Genomic DNA, 15,642 nt, shown 5'->3' with positions numbered 1-15,642 from the left:
GTTCATTTTAAAGTCCTAACTTGAAGGCAGAGCTGCCCCGATGAGCTTTTTGTGATGTTTGGGTTGGGGGGAAGCTTCATTCAGTTGAGCTGGTAGGAGATAAGGCAGGGTAGGTATCTCCAGCTCAGAAGTGGGAAGCTCATGCAGGAAAAGCAAGGCTGGTTGAATACTTGTGTTAAATCAATTTACCCCATCCTCGAGGAGTCCCCTTCACCTCCTAAAATCGTGCAGGGTGGCAAGGCAACCCGGGCTGTCTATCTGGCTGCTTACTGCTGTAGATGAGCGGGGTTCCCCCAGGCTTATGGCCCCCTGTGGGACCGTGCCGCAGGGTAGAGGCAGCGCTGCTGTGGGCTGAGGCCACACAGGGTCCGTGGTGAAAGGCAGAGGCTGCTCCAGGGCTTCCTCGCCCCTCCTCTGGACACCCAAGTGCCTGGAAAAAGCAGCGGGGCTCGGACCTCTCCCGCCTGCGGTCCGCTCCAACATCTGGTCAGATTTGTGGCCGGTGACTCAGGATCGCCACAGCGAAAGGTTGCAGCAGCACAAAGCTTCCCCTGAGCACTGGACGGCCGAGGGCAGCCAAGCTCCTGCTGTGATTAGGAGCCTTAAAATAGATTTTATATAGAGGGTTCTAAAACCATGAAGGAAAACTCCCCCTGCTGAACGGCGAAGGGGTCGTGCTGCTTCCCCTGGTGCCGTGCTGGGTGCCTGAAGCGGTGCTGAAACACCTGGGGTGCCTTGGCACTACACATAGTGGAAAAGGGGGGAGATGTTCCAGCAGGAGCAGCGAATGGAGGAGCTCTGTGCTGCGGACAGGGCAGCAAAAATTGCCAAGGCAGCTCCAGAGCATCCAGCATCACCCTGGGGTGAGAGCACCCATCTGCTGCAGGTCACCGGGGACTGTAGGAAATGCTGCGGGATCTAAAACGGCCAGGGAGAAACCCAGATGGAGAGGAGCGGGAGCCAGAAGTTGCACCCAGCTTGGCAGCGTCCCCCTGGCTTTGAGGACGCCGCCAGGATTCGGCCCAGCTCCCGGGGAGAGGCGCTTAAACGGGGCGGCGAGTTGACGCGGATCCTCGTCATCCCTTCAGACTGCGGGGCCAGGGACTCGTTCATTTTTCAGTGGGCCCATTTGCCCCTTGGGAACGCATCCCGTAACGCCAATTAATGCCTGCAGTGACACTGGTCTGCTGGTTTAGGAGCTGAGGACCCAGGTGAGGTGACACCCCTGTGGTTCGTGCCCTGGAAAAGCCCCACACTGGCAGGGCAGACACAGAGGAACCCCGCGGGTGTCCGTCTGTCCATCCAAGCCTGACAGACACCGTGCTCCCCATGCCCCATAGAGGGGCAGGGTCCTGCCTGCTGGGGCCGGGGTAGCGGCATCGCTCCGCGCCGCGTTTATCTTTCCATCAGAGCCGAATTCCCCAAGGCCCCGTGGAAAATTCCTGCCTTGATCCGCGCCGCCCGGCGTGTCCGTTCTCGTCGGAGCGCCGAGGAAGTGGCGCTGGGATCTCTCCTACGCTTTTTTCCCCCCCTCTTCTCAAGCGAGCGGGCAGCGGGCTCAGATAACAGGGGCTGAGGGCAAACCCACCCAGCCCACGGCGCTCTCCAAAGGGGCCTCGCTCCTGTCTGCTGCGCTTGAGGCCATTTGTGTCTCCTCCAGGTTAAGCCCTGCACGGGTTATGAGAATCAGGAAAACCTGAGCTACAAAACTCTGGGGAAACTCGTGAGCCTGGGCCCTTTTGGGACGCAGCAATCCGTGCAGATCCCAGCTTTTTTAGTAAAATTATCTGCTGCTCCCAGCCTTTCCTGCTCCGTGACCCCTCCAGCAGCACCCAGGGTCCGGGTCCTCGCTGCCACAGCTCCCCGAGGAGCAGGAGGCGCTTCTGGACGTTTGCTTTCTTTAAGGTCCGAGTCACGGCCCTGCGCCAAACCCTTCCTGCTCCTGCACCACCCCTGAGCAAACGCTTTTGGAGCAGCAGGCAGCGTTTATAGCTTTGCCCCCTCTTGACCTGGAAGTAATTGGTTAATTGCGTGAGACAACAAAACCTCGAGACGCTCACGTGCTTTCCTGCCACCTTCGAGCAGCGAGCGGGAGGGGAGGGTCGCGCTCCTCCTAAATATGTTAGAAACATCAAGAGAAACCAATGTTTCCTTCCCCGCCAGGAAATCGGTTCCACTTGAGCCTATTTTGGGGCCGGCAGCTCCTATAAAGCTCCTGGAGGCTTCGCAGCCTCGCTGGAGCTGGCTCAGGGGCAGGGTTTGGGCAGCAGGTAAAGGTTTTGGGGCTCCCTGGTGCCAGCACGCCAGGAGGTGGGGATGTGGGCCTTTGTGCAGGTGTAGCCACGCGATGGTTTTGTGGTCGTGGATGTTAACGGGGTTTGTGGGCTCGAGGGCAGGGGGAGAGAGGCGAGGAGGAGCCGTCTGTGCGTTGCTCCCAGCCTGAGATCCCCACGGGTGCTGGTGCCAAAGGTGGCACCTGGCTGAGCTGCCCCTAGAGCAGGTGGAGAGGGTGCAAAAATCTGCAAAAGCCACCTGGCTGCCCCAGGCCGAGCAGTCAGCTCCTTTATGCGCTTGAGGAGTGCTTTCCTGGAGGTAGTTTACAACTTGGCTGCTTTCCTTTCCTGTTTTCAGCGTCCCCATGCTCCTGGGGGGCAATGTCAGTGTGGGACGTGGCTTGGTTTTTGGGGTGTGATGCTGGTGATGTTCCTGCCAGCTGTCTGCACCTCTCTGCCTCTCTCTTCCTTCCCCCCTCTGCTTACAGGTGGCTTTATGTGATCATTCTTGGCATCTATTGCTGGGTCTCTCCGTTAGGTGAAGAAATGCCCTGTGAGCACAGGGGCACACGAAACAAACCCACCTCGGAGCTCCCCCTCTCTCTGGGGACGGGGGACACCCCCGCAGGAGTGGCTGAGGTTCCAAGAAAACTCACGGCGCTCACACCTGAGCTCTAAACCTAAAGCCACAGAGGATCTGCTTGGGGTGTAAAACGTGCTCAGGTCTTTGGGAACAATTCCTCTGCTCCACCGCTAAGCTCAGTCCAAGCAGAATTAACGCTGGGAGGGATCCCAGTGCTGTTGGCGCGCATCCACGGCCTGCCTGGAGCCCCAGCTGGAAAACCACCCGTGGGGGCCGAGAGGGAGACGGGGACCCCGATGGTGAGGACCTGGCTGCTCCCATCCTGCCTGCTTCCCTCCACAAGCACAGGGAACGCGCCAGGAGCAGAGGGAGCCTTCCCCAGCCAATTCTCCTTGCCAAATACTTCCATTTTTCTCCAGCTTCACAAGGGAGAAGCGGAAAGCCCAGGAGCTCCCGGCCTCCCCCTCACCATCCTGCCCCTGCGGCTTCACGGCAAGGGAGACCCAGCTCGGGGTCCCCAGGGTCCGCGGGGGGACGGAGCCGCTGCGGGGCTGCCGAGGTTTGTGGCAGCCGGGTGGCACCGCAGGCGCTTTCCTCCGCAGCGCTCGGTCGTGCTGCAGAAGCGGTTTAAGAGGATTAGGTATTCCTGATCGTGTTCGCAGCTGCGCTAGCTGTAACCGAGAGGAGAAATCCAAGCGCTTCATCTTGGGAAGTGACTCCGTGGGGCTGGAAGGGAATTCTCCCCCGGGACCCCGCATCTGGGGTATGTTCTCAGCCCCGGCTCTCGCCCGGAGCCGCGCGTATTCGCGGTTCCTGCGGGGCCGTGGCTGAAATTGTGCCGTCTGCCGCCTTAGAAAGCCCAGGCTCTTGTGGAAAACGTGGTGCGAGCCAGCCCGGATGCAGGGCTCCGAGCTGCAGTCCTGCCTCCAAAATGTCAGCTCCCACGCAGAAAGGTCGACGGCTCCCGAGTGCCCCAAATGAAACGGAGAACGCCTTGGGAAGCGCGCCGGGTTGCAACGAGAAAGGGAGACCCTCCCCGGCCGTCAGCGCGAGGATTTCCTCAGCAGTCCCGCTGCCGTCGTCCACGTTGTCTCGGCGCTTCAGCAGGGAAAACTGATTTCCCTGCATTCCTACACACGGCCAAGCTTCGGCGTCAGGTTCCCGTGCGCTCAGGGCTTCGCCACCCCAAGAAAAAACCACCTGGAGGTTCCCTCTGCGGCTTGGCCCTGCTGAGATGCTTCTGGGGTGGTGCTGGGGCTCGGCAGGACGCCCCCTGCTCTCCCCTGGGGCCACCGCTGCCGAGCCCTTGGCCGCGACCGCAGGCAGGCTGGGCTGAGGGGGAGTATGGAATCCATTAAGCTTTTTTCCAACCTTAAACAAAAATGTGGCCTCGGAACCAAGAAGACACCCCTCCTCGACACGCGCACGCTCGCTGGAAGCGCTTGGCGCTGCCGGCAGAGGCTGGGCCCCGGGGGTTACTGCACGGAGGGGTGGGAGGTTTTTCTCCACCGGTGGAGCTGCTGCCGATGGTCCCAGGGTTCATCCCGAGCCAAAATCACCGATCTGAGCCTCAGGTGCGAGGGGAAAAGTTGCACAGCTTGGATATTTCTGATGGTTTTAGCAGGGAGTTCTGGAGGTCAGGAGGGGGAACGCCAGAGGTAGCAAATCCAGCCCTTTCCAAACCCGAGCGTGTGCCAAAAAATGACAACCAAGATCCTAAGCCGAGGTTTGTCCTTCAAACGTACCTGTGCCTGCTCTGGAGTGGTTTCCTTCTAATCACTGGGGATTAAAAGCAAAGTGCACCGAAACATCTGAGGTGAGGGGGCACGGAGGAAATTCCTCGCACGCTGGTAATAACAACGGAAAGCGGCTCTGTGAAGCAAACCTGAGGCTGACTTGGTTTTTAATGGACATCTGTCTGTAGGGGGAAAAAATGCCATGGCAACTGGCTTTCTTGTTGGCATGCCTGTCTCAGCAAAGGGATGGGGAGAGGACGGGTACTGAAGGGTCTGCGCAGCAGCGCTCGGGAAATGTGGAGGCACAGCTCGACGAGGCTGCGAGGCGAAGGTTGTTTATGCTCCACGAGCACCAGATCTTGAGGGATTTAAGAGCTAAATCTTGGCATAACGATCGCTTTGTCTGCTGCTGCTTAGCCGGAGTTAGGCTGGGTCCTCCCCTCCCCTTTGTGAAAAAGCTAAATCAAATAAATAAAACGATAACCGAATAAAGCACGGGGCTAGGGCCAAGACCTCCTGGCGCTGGGGCAGAGCCGGGGGCTCCCCGTTTGCAGCCCCATCCCGAACCCGCAGTGGAAATGGGGGGCCTCCGACCAGCTCCTGCCTCCCGAGGAGGTGAAAGCCCTTGCTTAGGGACCGCAGCTGATGGAAACGGAGAGCGAGGTTCATCGAGCTGGTGGTTTTAGGTAAAAGGAGCTCTGGCACTCGTGCCCCTCTCTCCCAAGCCTTGTGGACGTTTTCCCTCAGCTCCTGTTGGCAGCAGGGACGCCGCTGGCGTGCGCGGCCCCGTGGCGCGTCTGCCACCCGCAGCCCCAAGGGAGCTGGAGGAGGATGTTCCTGAAAGGAATTGGGAAGGCAGCGGTATGAAGCTGCACGTGGGGCTCGGAAACATGAACGTGGTGGGAGCTGGAGCCGAGCTGTGACTAGGAGGGGCCGCGGGCGATGAAAAGACACCGCACGGCGACCAGGGTGGGGAGGAAGAGCTGAAGCAGGCTGAGGTTGCCTCGCCTTGGAGCTGGGGCTTTGCTCAGTGATGTGCACATGCCTCTTTCAGGTTTGGCCAGTGGTGCGTTCATCAGTTAAACCTGATTGCAGCTTTGGTGACGAGCGGATATGCTCTCTCTCCGGGAAGTGCTTCTCACGTTGGTTACAGCGCCTGATTTGTTTTCCTAACGTCTTTCTGAGCGTCTCTTTGGAGATTCCCCCTGCCCATAGCGTCGTTCACAAAGCTTCAGCCTCCAAGAGAGGGATTAGTGGTAATGGATAAATAAGAGAAGTCTTCGGGGAGAAGAAAACACACGTGTAGAAATACTCAGGTCTGCGAGCTGCTCTCACAGCTGATTCTGCTTAAAATAAATGCTGAGGGCTCGTGTCGGCTGTCCCTCCACGGGCGTGCGTGTTTCATCACGTTGAGGGCTGCTGAGGATCACCCCGGCTGGCCCGAGGAAGCGCACGATACCTCAGAGCAGGTTGTATCAAGGAAACGTTGCATCATGCAGCACTTCCGGGTAAGTAACGATGCTATCAGGCTCATTAATCTTCATGTGCAAATACAGCTCACACATGCAGACGCAGAACTGAATGGAAGTAGTAGTTTGTAAAAAAAAAAAAAAAAAAAAAAACAGCTCTAACCTGGGACGTGGACAGAATGGGTGAAATAGGACGGGATTCTCCACTGGAGCTGGTGGCTTCTGTTTCTTGGACATTGAATCTGGTTTTTTTCTGCAGCCAGACCACTGCATCCAGAGGAAATAAAATTTAAAAAAAAGCTGTGTGAGTGTCAATAGAGCCAAATCATAAAGTAATAAAAATGGAATATTGGGAATTGCTGCCTGGAAAAGAAGAGCCGTACGCAGGTAGAAGTGGGTCAAGGGAGCTGTGTGCTGTAACGGGAGCACGATCCCGTTGCACGGGTGCGTTGGGCTCGCCGTGGAAGCACGCTCACAAGGAGAGGCTGAAGCAGCACCTGCTGGCTCTGTCGGGCTGCAGCCAGGTCCGGTGCCCAAACTGCAGGTCTGCTGGTGGATGTCACTGCCCCGGCCACTTCGGCTCGGTCACTGCTGCGTTCGCTTTGAAGTGTTTGCATGAAGATGCTCGACAAACAAAAACGGGAGGCACAATGAAAGCCAAACAGAGCTTAACAAAACAAAGAATACATTGAAGGAGAAAACAAGTCAAACAGCAACTGCGCTTGAGTCATTACTGCAGATACGAACACGAGAGCCTTATTCACACAACCACTTTCAAAGTACATAATGTTGCCCCAAAATATAAGTTAATGTGCTCATATCACGTCTTAGAAACCATCCCTGCCTGTGGAACTTGCTTTTTTTTGTGTTCCTGACATCCTTGAATATCAAGGGCTTCGTCTTTGCCAGCAGGACTCCACAGCATGGCTGCCACTTCAGCACAGTGGAGGCTCTGTAATAGTTCTTAACCTTTACTCCACAAAGAGTGACTAATTGCCGTGCACGTAAATGTCCCTAGCTGAAAAAGCATTGAAATAACTTCCTTTACATTAAAAACAAAAAACAAAAACAAGAGCCCTGTTAAGTGTCCTGGATGTGCTAGACTTCGTCTCTTATCAGACTTCCTTGGCTTTTTGGGAAACGTCTTTTATCATGAGAAGCACACTGATGAAATCACTGTTGAGTAGGGAGCCCTCTTTCTACCTGTAGCTTACTTGAATTCATTTCAAGGCGTATTTTGGAGCCCTCAGGTTCTCCCCCCGCTGCATTTCTCCTGTTGCAGTAGCACTTTGAGGCCCTCCCTCAGTCTGAGGTCCTTCGGGACAAACCAAAAGGCACAGGAGAAATTAGGAGTTTGGTGAAATGCAGGCTTTTGCGTGCTAGCGGATTTTATTATTTTATTTATAAATGTGTAATTTTTAAAAGTTGTTTCCTAGCTTTTCTTTTAGGTAATGTTAGCTACTTCCCGTTACTAGAGCTTCCTGGGCTGCAGAAATCCTCGATATCCTCCTCTCTCAGTTCTGTGGCTCTGAAGGAGCAAAACCTTCAGCAAGTTCACTGAAGTGATGGTAAAATATAACTTCCCTGGAACTGCTGGCTCTTTTTTGGGCATTTTCAGCAGAGCAATTCTTTGTGCTGAGCCTACCCGGCACCTAGCGAACAACACGTTAACCACGGGGTTATTTGGGCCTGCAAGGTGAAACAAAACCAGGAGTTTAACAGTCAAAAGTATAGGGAAAAATGCTAATTTAAGAAAGCTGTTAAATATTGTTATCTTTTTACCACCGCGTGTTGCCACCCACAACTTTCAACCGCATGGGAAAACTGTTGCTTTACGAGCAAGGTGTATAAATAATGCCTGCCGAACAGCACCGCTCCTGCTTATTACATTTGAATCCTGTGGGATTTCTGGAGCATTTCTATGAATAGATTAGAGTCTGAGCATTTTGAGTAACCATGGCTATAAATCAATTTAGCTCTTTGGGCTTGCGACTTGCATCTGCTCCTACTAATCCCGCGCGTCCACGGGCTTTTATCGGGACAGGGGCGGTTTTATTTTGATGCCGTAGCGTTGGCTGGGGGGATCCGTGACAACACCCGGAGCCCTGGTGCTGCTCGGTGAGGGCAAGAAATCACTTTATTTCCTCAGACTGCGGCATTTTTTTGTATTTTTTTGAGGGGGCGGGGGGGGGGACCCCCAAGGATTGTGCAACTGTGAGGGGTTGGCCGGCGGGGTTGAGCCGCACCACAGGGCTCGCAGCTTTCGGCCTCCTCATCCTCCTGAGGGGCTTGGGTATGAGGAGAAGGGGGTGGTTGGGGGTGGTTGGGGGCGGTTGGGGCCGTGAGGGGCTGTGGGGGGCCGGTTGGGGGCCGTGAGGGGCCCTCATCCCGGCGCCGTCCCGCGCCGCCTCACGTGTCCCCGTCCCGCCGCTCCCCCGCCTCCGCCCCTTCACCCTTCGCCGCCGCAGCACCGCCGCGTCTCCCTCCGACTTCCCGTAAAGAGTCCGCCGCCTCCCCCCCTTCCCATCCACCTCCCTCCCCGCCTCCCTCCCTTTCTCCCTTTTTCCCCATCTCCTCGGCGATCCCGTGAGATCGACCCGGTTGCGGCTCAACCGATCCCGGTACCGCCATTAACCCCCCCTTTCCCCCCCCCCCCCTCACAACCACCATCGCGGTGTAGTCCCGGCCTTTCCCCCCCCCCCCCTCCCTCCCTTCTCTCCCCTCAGCGGCCGGATCCCTCCGCGCCGCGCTCCGCTCCGCTCCGCTCCCTCCGCGCCGTTGGGGAGCTCCCGGCCGAGCCCCGCCGAGCCCAGCCCCGGCCCCGACCCCAGCCCCGGCTCCCCCCCTCCCCTTCCCCGGCTCCCGTCAGCGCAGCGCGGCTCCCCCCTCCCCCTTTTCCCTTTCCCTTCTCTCCCTCCTCCCTTCTCCTCCTCCCTCCCTCCCTTCCCCCGGCCTCTCTCCTCAGCTCTCGCCCTCTCCCTTCAGCCCCTCGCCATGTCCCTCAAGCAAGCGGCGGCGGCGGCGCAGGCCGCCGGCAACAACCGCAAACCCCCCGGTGGTGGCAGCGGAGGAGGAGGAGGTGGAGGAGGTGGTGGAGGAGGAGGAGGAGGAGGAGGAGGCCCCGGTCTCCCGTCAGCTGCGGGCGGCGGGAGGCAGAACATGGGCAGGTGGGTGCGCGGCGCCGGGGAGAGGAGAAGAGAAAAAAAAAAAAAAAAAAAAAAAAAAGGGAGGAAGGGGGGAAAAAAAAAAAAAGGGGAAAAAAAAAAAAAAAAGGGAGGGGGGGGGGGGAAAAAAAAAAAAAAAGCGGGGCCGCGGCGCTGGGGGGCTCCGCCCGGCGGGGCGGGGGAGCCGGCATGGCGGCGGGCGGGGCGGCCGCAAGGCCCCGCTCACGGCTGGAGGAGGAGGAGGAGGAAAGGGGAGGAAGAAGAAGGAGGAGGAGGAGGAGGAGGAGGAGGGGTGGGGGGAGCCCTGACGGTTCCGCAGTGCCGCCGCCGGGGCGAGGCCGCGGCCCCGGTGCCCTTCACGGAGGAAGCCGGGGACGCGCCGGGGCCGCCTCCATTTTGCGGCGAGGGGCTCGGGGCTCCCCCCCCCCCCCCCCCCCCCCCTTCTTCCCTTCCCTTCCCTTCCCTTCCCTTCCCTTCCCTTCCCTTCCCTTCCCTTCCCTTCCCTTCCCTTCCCTCCCCCCTTTTTCTCTTTCGTCCCCTTTTCCCCTTCTTCTCCTCAGCCCCGAGGCCGCCGGGAGCCGCCTGGAGAGAGGAGAAAAAAAAATAAAAAAAAAAAGGAGGGGGGGGCCGATGGGGCCGCACGTGGGGTGGGGTGGGGGGGGGGCGGGGGAAATTAAAAAAAAAAAAAACGGGAGAAAATGGGAGAAAAAATGAGGGGGGAGGGGGGCAGGGAGCAGGGATTGGGATTCCCCCCCCCCCACGGCATCCTCCCGCTGCGCCTTAATCCCCCCCCCCCCGCCCCGATCGCGTTTTAAAACGAAAATACCGAATTTTTATTTTTATTTTTTTAAATATATATTTTTTTTAAATTTTGTATTGATTTATGCATTTATTTATTTATTTATTTTCTCGGCCCGATCGCAACAAAACGCAGCGCCCGGCGGCCTGCGGCGATGGGCGCTCGTAGCAAGGCCGGGCCCTGGAGGAGGAGGAGGAGGAGGAGGAGGAAGGGGGAAGGGGGAAGGGGGGGGGGGAGGGCAGCAAAAGGGCCGGGTCCCTCCCTTCCCTTCCCGGTCCTCCCCCTCCGGCCACCCCTTCCCCGGGCCCCCCTTCTCCACCCCCCCCCCCCTTGAGCCGCCTGAGGGGACCAGGCCCGGCCTCTCGCCTGGTTTTTCCCCCCCCACCCCCCCCACCTCGAGCTCCGGGGGTGCCAGCGAACAATCGGAGGAGGAGGAGGAGGATGGTGGCGGGCTGAAGGTCACCACGCTTACCCGGGGTAGTTCCCTTCAACCTGGCCTTTTTTTAATTTTTATTTTATTATTTTTTAAACCCCCCCCCCCCCCCCCATCTCCTCACTTTGGTGCGTTGGCAATAAAAAAAAAAAAAAAAAAAAAAGAGTTGACGGCGGCTCCATTGTTGCACATCCCTGAAAATGGAGTTGTACTTTGTTACCGCTCTGGGGAACTGGAAAGGGGGGGAAAAAGCTTTGGTAGGGTGGAAAAGGAACGAAATGAACTGAAATAGTATCAGCGGGTGCCCCAACGAGGGGTTGAAATAATTCCCTGGTTTTTTTTTTTGGTTTTTTTTTTTTTACATATGGCTGTCTGGGTTGCCCATGATGTTTACTGTGCCTCGCTGAACAGTTACCCCTGCCAACAGACAGTGGCACTATAGAGGTTAACGTGAAGGACAACAAAACCCACAGCTTTTTTTTTTAAAAACATTTTTATTTTGCTAAATTCCGGATTGTGAGCGCTCGTCTCGGTAGATGAAAGGTGTGAGCTTCGGTTCCTTTGTCAAGCTGTAAAATTAAAGCCAGGGGCTTTCTCCTCCCAGCCTTGCTGCCTTGCCACTTTTGTTGGATAGATTCCATCTCAGAACTTCTTAGGGAGTTGTAGTGGGACTGTTAAACGACCAATGTGCGCCCACAGCGGTGTTTATACCTTTTTTTTTTATAAAAAAATAAAATTAAAAATAGATTCTTGAAGTTGGCTCTGAAAGGCAAGTCAGTAAAATCCCAGTCCCTGTGCTGATGGAGCCCCACAGGACACCTTCAGAGAGCTTTTCCTATCGCTACCCTAAGTAAAAGCCTTGCCTCTTTTTGGAGTACAAACTTTAGGGTGGTTCATGCTGCAATATTTTTCCTGTAAATGAAAAGCTGAGCGGCTTTCCTCTTTGAAAAATCAAATTGCTTTTTAGCTGGCCTGCATCTTGCTTCCAACTCAAAGTGTTGCGTTTAACAGAAACTTAAACATCTCCAGTTCTTGCCAGGCTTTCTTCTTAGCAGTATTGCAGCTCAGTTCTCTGCAGCACAGGTATCCTTTTTTCTTTTTTTTTTTTTTTTTGGTTGCATCTCAGGATTAAAAAAAAAAATAATGTTGCTTTTCAGGGCCAGGTTGATTGTAAAGGCTTACATTTGGGTAAAAAGTTTGATAGTTAACTGTCCTGGGCTAAATTTTATGCTGGTTTCAGTACTGTAATACTGGGTTGGGCTGAGGGAGGGTCAGCCTTGCTCCCTGTGTGTGTTTCTGTGGTCTTGGAGCGGTGGATTTACGTGTTTCATATTTTAAAAGGTAAGATGTGGTGGGAAAGAGTGGGAAATTCCAAAGTTTGCTCTTTCATTGTTACTCCTTCCCCTTTTACACTGGGGGAAGAAAATCACAAAATGAGGTTTCTTTCCAGGTGTTTAAAAATTAAACAAGAAGAATTAATCTCTATATATCTTTAATAAAACAGGCAGGAGGTGCAGTTCTGCTTGTCTTTAGTAGTAGCTGCACGTGGAACGTGGCAGGTGGGAAATTGGGCCAGAGGGGGGATGCCAATAGATGTTAAACTTTAAATAAAGAAAATGTAGGGCCTCACCTACAAACCTGCCCCGAGCACCAGTCAGAACCTTTCCTGGTGCCTACATTTTGAGGTTTAGTTGAGTTTGTCCCTAAAACAGCCACGAGGAGGCTGACAGCCCTATGGCTAGGGGTTGTATCTGCCTCAGCCCACCTTCAAACTCTGCAGCGTTTTTTCCCTTTGGCATTCTGTCTGAAGGCAGAGCCCCTCTAGCTCTGGTTTGGAGGGTGAGGTGCCTGGCTACAATTGTGGCAAAAGGCCCTTTTCCTTTGGGTTTGGGAACTTTCTTGCCCAACTGAACCTGGGCGCCCTTTATCAATATTATAAGCTTCTGTCTTTTATACATTGGTTTAACCATTAAAAAGTGAAAAATGAAATTATCCAACGTTGTGTAGCTTGGTTTTGAGGCTTGGCGCTCCTTGCCTGCTCTTATTTTCCTTTTTCTTGCCCTCCTTTCTTAGCCCAACTGAAGAAAGGGCAGAAGGGAGGTGTTGGTTCTGTTAGGGTAGAAATAATTGGGGATATTGACTACTGAGGCGCTCGGAAATAACGCGAGGGACTGTTCTGGAGGCTCGTTCCCACATGGCAGTCAGAGGTTTTCTAGTTCATTCTGCTGTCTTTGTGTGTGTCGGTTTTAATGCAGCTGTGCTGAACTGCTGAGCAAAATAAACGGCTAACCTGCGGGGCTCTTCCCTTCCAGCAGTTAATTCGTTTCACAGCGATATTCCGAACCCGCTTCTGAGTAAGTTTTAATTTACCGACGGATTCGTTGCGAGGTGTCTGAAGGAGGTTCCTCGGTGACCAAGTCCATCAACAGGCACAAGTGTGCACTTGATTCAGGCGTGCTTATCTGCTCAGGCACTACAGAAGTTGTCTTGCACGAAGACAAGAGCAGACATTTAATAACGTCAGAATTGGGAAAAAATACCGAAAACAACGCTGCGGTACTGCTCGTCTGACCTTAATTTGACAGCTTTGGCTCGTTTGACTCCTCTATAGGCAATTTCTGCGCTTAAGCGAGGTCTGAACTTTGTACCTGTGAGCTCTTCCTTAGAGGAAGGCTTTATCAGCTCTCCGCACTCGTAATGAAAGATCCGTAGAGTGTCCTTAAATAGTTCTCAGAGCTGTAGTAGTGGCAGGGAGTGCTCCAGAAACTCCTATTCCCTCCGTTAAACTCCACGGTCTTTGTAGTTGCACTGCTGCTGCAGACATTAATTGCAGTGTGGGTGCCTCTGTTTCTTCTCTCCGTCGTCTCAGAGTGAAGATGCTGTTGGGAAGAAAGCTTCGCATCCTGGAAGGACTTGCGCTGCTTTTCACTTAACTGGAAAACAGAAATGCCTGACCTTGTTTTGCTTATACAAACGCTCGGCTCAGCATGTAAACATAGGACGGGAGGCGAGCGAGGGCTGTCGAGGAGCAGGGCAGTGAGGGTTCATAAAAACAGAAAAAAAAAAATCACAAGTTGCTTCCGGGGGAAAAAAAACCTTTATTGTGCAGCCTTTGAGATGAAGGCCTCGCGTAGACTTTCACTCGCAAGGTACAAGTACCAGCCTGCAGTGAGCTGGCTACCAAGATTAATTGCTTGGTCAAGTTACTTTGTCTGGTGCAGCACTTTGCTGCCTGGGTGACTTTCCTACCCTGAAGCACTGGACTGGGTTCCCCAGTTTGATTTGCCAGCTTGCTGTGCCTTCTCCAAGGCTTCCACTCAACCACATTTCTGCCATACAAAATGCATTTTTAATTCACCCCGCTCATTATAATCGAGATGTGGTTGTAGGTAGCAGTGCAAAATTGCTACTGACCCTTCTAATTTCTCCCACCCCCATTTTTCCTCTCCTGTTTTAAATTGTGGTGAGCTGCTTCTGGCAAAGACCGTCTGGTTTCTGCTTCGGTGAAGGCCCTGGCTTATTCTTCATTTGGCGTGTCAAAGATGCATCAAAAGGTAGTTTGAGTTGAGCCTTCACCATTGGAAGGTGACCTGCAAGTCCAAGTCTTGCTTCTAGCAGAAGGCACGTGCCGGTATGATTGAGTTGTAAGGTTGGCAGGATTGTTTAAAGTCTTGGTGAACATCTTTAGGGGTTTCCATTCAACGGTTGTAGCTAGAAAACGAGGTCAGGTCTGCGAAGAGATCAGTCAGAGCCGAGCAGTGCGTGCGATTTGTGCAACTGCCTCAACTCTTGCTCTGATGTGGAACCTGCAGCCTCTTGCCAGCGTGGATGAATGCAATCACGTTGCTCCAGCTCACGGATCTGTGAGAGATGGAAGTGTGGTAGGAGATGGAAAATCCAGGATACTTCAGGCTGAGCACTGAAACAGCGCTGTGAACCTGCTGACCAGCCTAGCAAGGTGGTTATTTCAGTTCTAAGCATGCTTGCTGGGGGAGTGCTATCCATTTTGAAGGCACCAAGCTCTTGTTTTGGCCACTTCTACAGCCGATGTCAGGAGGGAGGTCTTCTCCAGTCCTTGAGGCCAACAGGAGGAACCGGGGACACCGTTCACTTCTCCGTGTTCCTTGACAGGTGGCTTTGGTGAAGCTTTTGGTTGTGAATAAAAGGAAAAATGCGACCTGGCTTGTGCCTTTTTTGTTGGGGTCGTTTCACGTCTGGTGGGATGACTTTCCAAGAAGAGGATGCTTCATCTCAACATCAAATGGTTCATCTTCAACCAGCAGGCGTCATCAAGGGCAGGAGCTGCTCCTCACCAGGGCAAACCCGAAGCTGTGACGCTACCTCCTAGGAAGTTCGGGTAGTTAAATAAAAGCTGTTTGCATTGGGATTTTTTGGTCAGCTTAGTGCTCCGCGAGTATTCTGCAAATGTCAGCTTGACACCTGAAGTCTGCCTTTATTACCAATCAGCAAATGTCATCAGCATGCGTGGTGCTGTTTCTGTTGCAGGAGGTTGTTTTCTTACACTGGTCAGCCGGTAGCTTGGTGGGCTTCCATTTCTTCTTCCTTGTTAAGGACTTTCACGATTCTCTGGTGGACCTGCTGATTTCTGCCAAATTTGCCTGATTTGGGAGAACCCTTTGGTTTCTTGACCAACTCACGAGTCCCGTGTATCAGGGCGTGCTGTTTGGAGAGCAGGGTGGTGTTCAAGCACAGCCCAGTGTTTTCCAGAGCAGCTGAAGGTGTTTGGCATTCACTTGGATTTAGGTTTCGGTGTTGTTTGGATGTTTTGAAACATGAACATGATTGTTTGGGCCTCTCTAATTAAATGGATGCGCATCCGTAAGATAGGTCTGGTTCAGAAATTGATTTTTTGAACTAAAACCCAAGACTTTGTTTTGCCTTACTTGCGTAACAGCGCGCGCTCTGAGTCGTCATCGTGATACAAATCTAAAGCCCTAAGAGAAACATTTCAGACTGGAACTTGCTGGTACAGGGAAGGCGCTTTGGAAGAAGGCACACTGGTGACGTTGAAGCTGTATTTGGGGACCTGCTGGCTGCAGGGCCCCTCTTGGGGTGGCCTTGGCCGAGTTGGAGCTCGCAGGCTGTTCCATCACTCTTTGCAAGGTGTCAAGAGCTTATGGGTTGATTAAAAGCATCTCAAAGCGTTGAGGATGTTGCAGATTCA

General features: G+C 54.0%; 1 protein-coding gene across 9 annotated transcripts in view; it reads left to right on the top strand.

Annotated features, from left to right (window-relative positions):
- The first annotated feature begins 9,168 nt into the window (after window positions 1-9,168).
- The window catches only part of ATXN2 (ataxin 2), a 51,057-nt gene continuing 44,583 nt past the window's right edge, over window positions 9,169-15,642 (top strand). For 5 of the 9 annotated variants that reach the window (XM_084297234.1, XM_084297232.1, XM_084297235.1 and 2 more), the window contains exon 1: window positions 9,188-9,228. In XM_084297234.1, the coding sequence (XP_084153360.1) occupies window positions 9,221-9,228 (8 nt within the window). In that variant the 5' untranslated portion in view covers window positions 9,188-9,220. Of the gene's footprint in view, window positions 9,229-15,642 lie in introns of all 9 variants that reach the window. The other 4 variants (XM_084297230.1, XM_084297228.1, XM_084297236.1 and 1 more) reach the window with 1 other exon arrangement.

The sequence above is a fragment of the Netta rufina genome (assembly GCF_964035555.1).
Source record: "Netta rufina genome assembly, chromosome: 17".
Taxonomy (NCBI): Eukaryota; Metazoa; Chordata; class Aves; order Anseriformes; family Anatidae; genus Netta; species Netta rufina.
The sequence above is the reverse complement of the archived record's forward strand: the minus strand, read 5'-3'. Positions and strand labels throughout refer to the sequence as shown.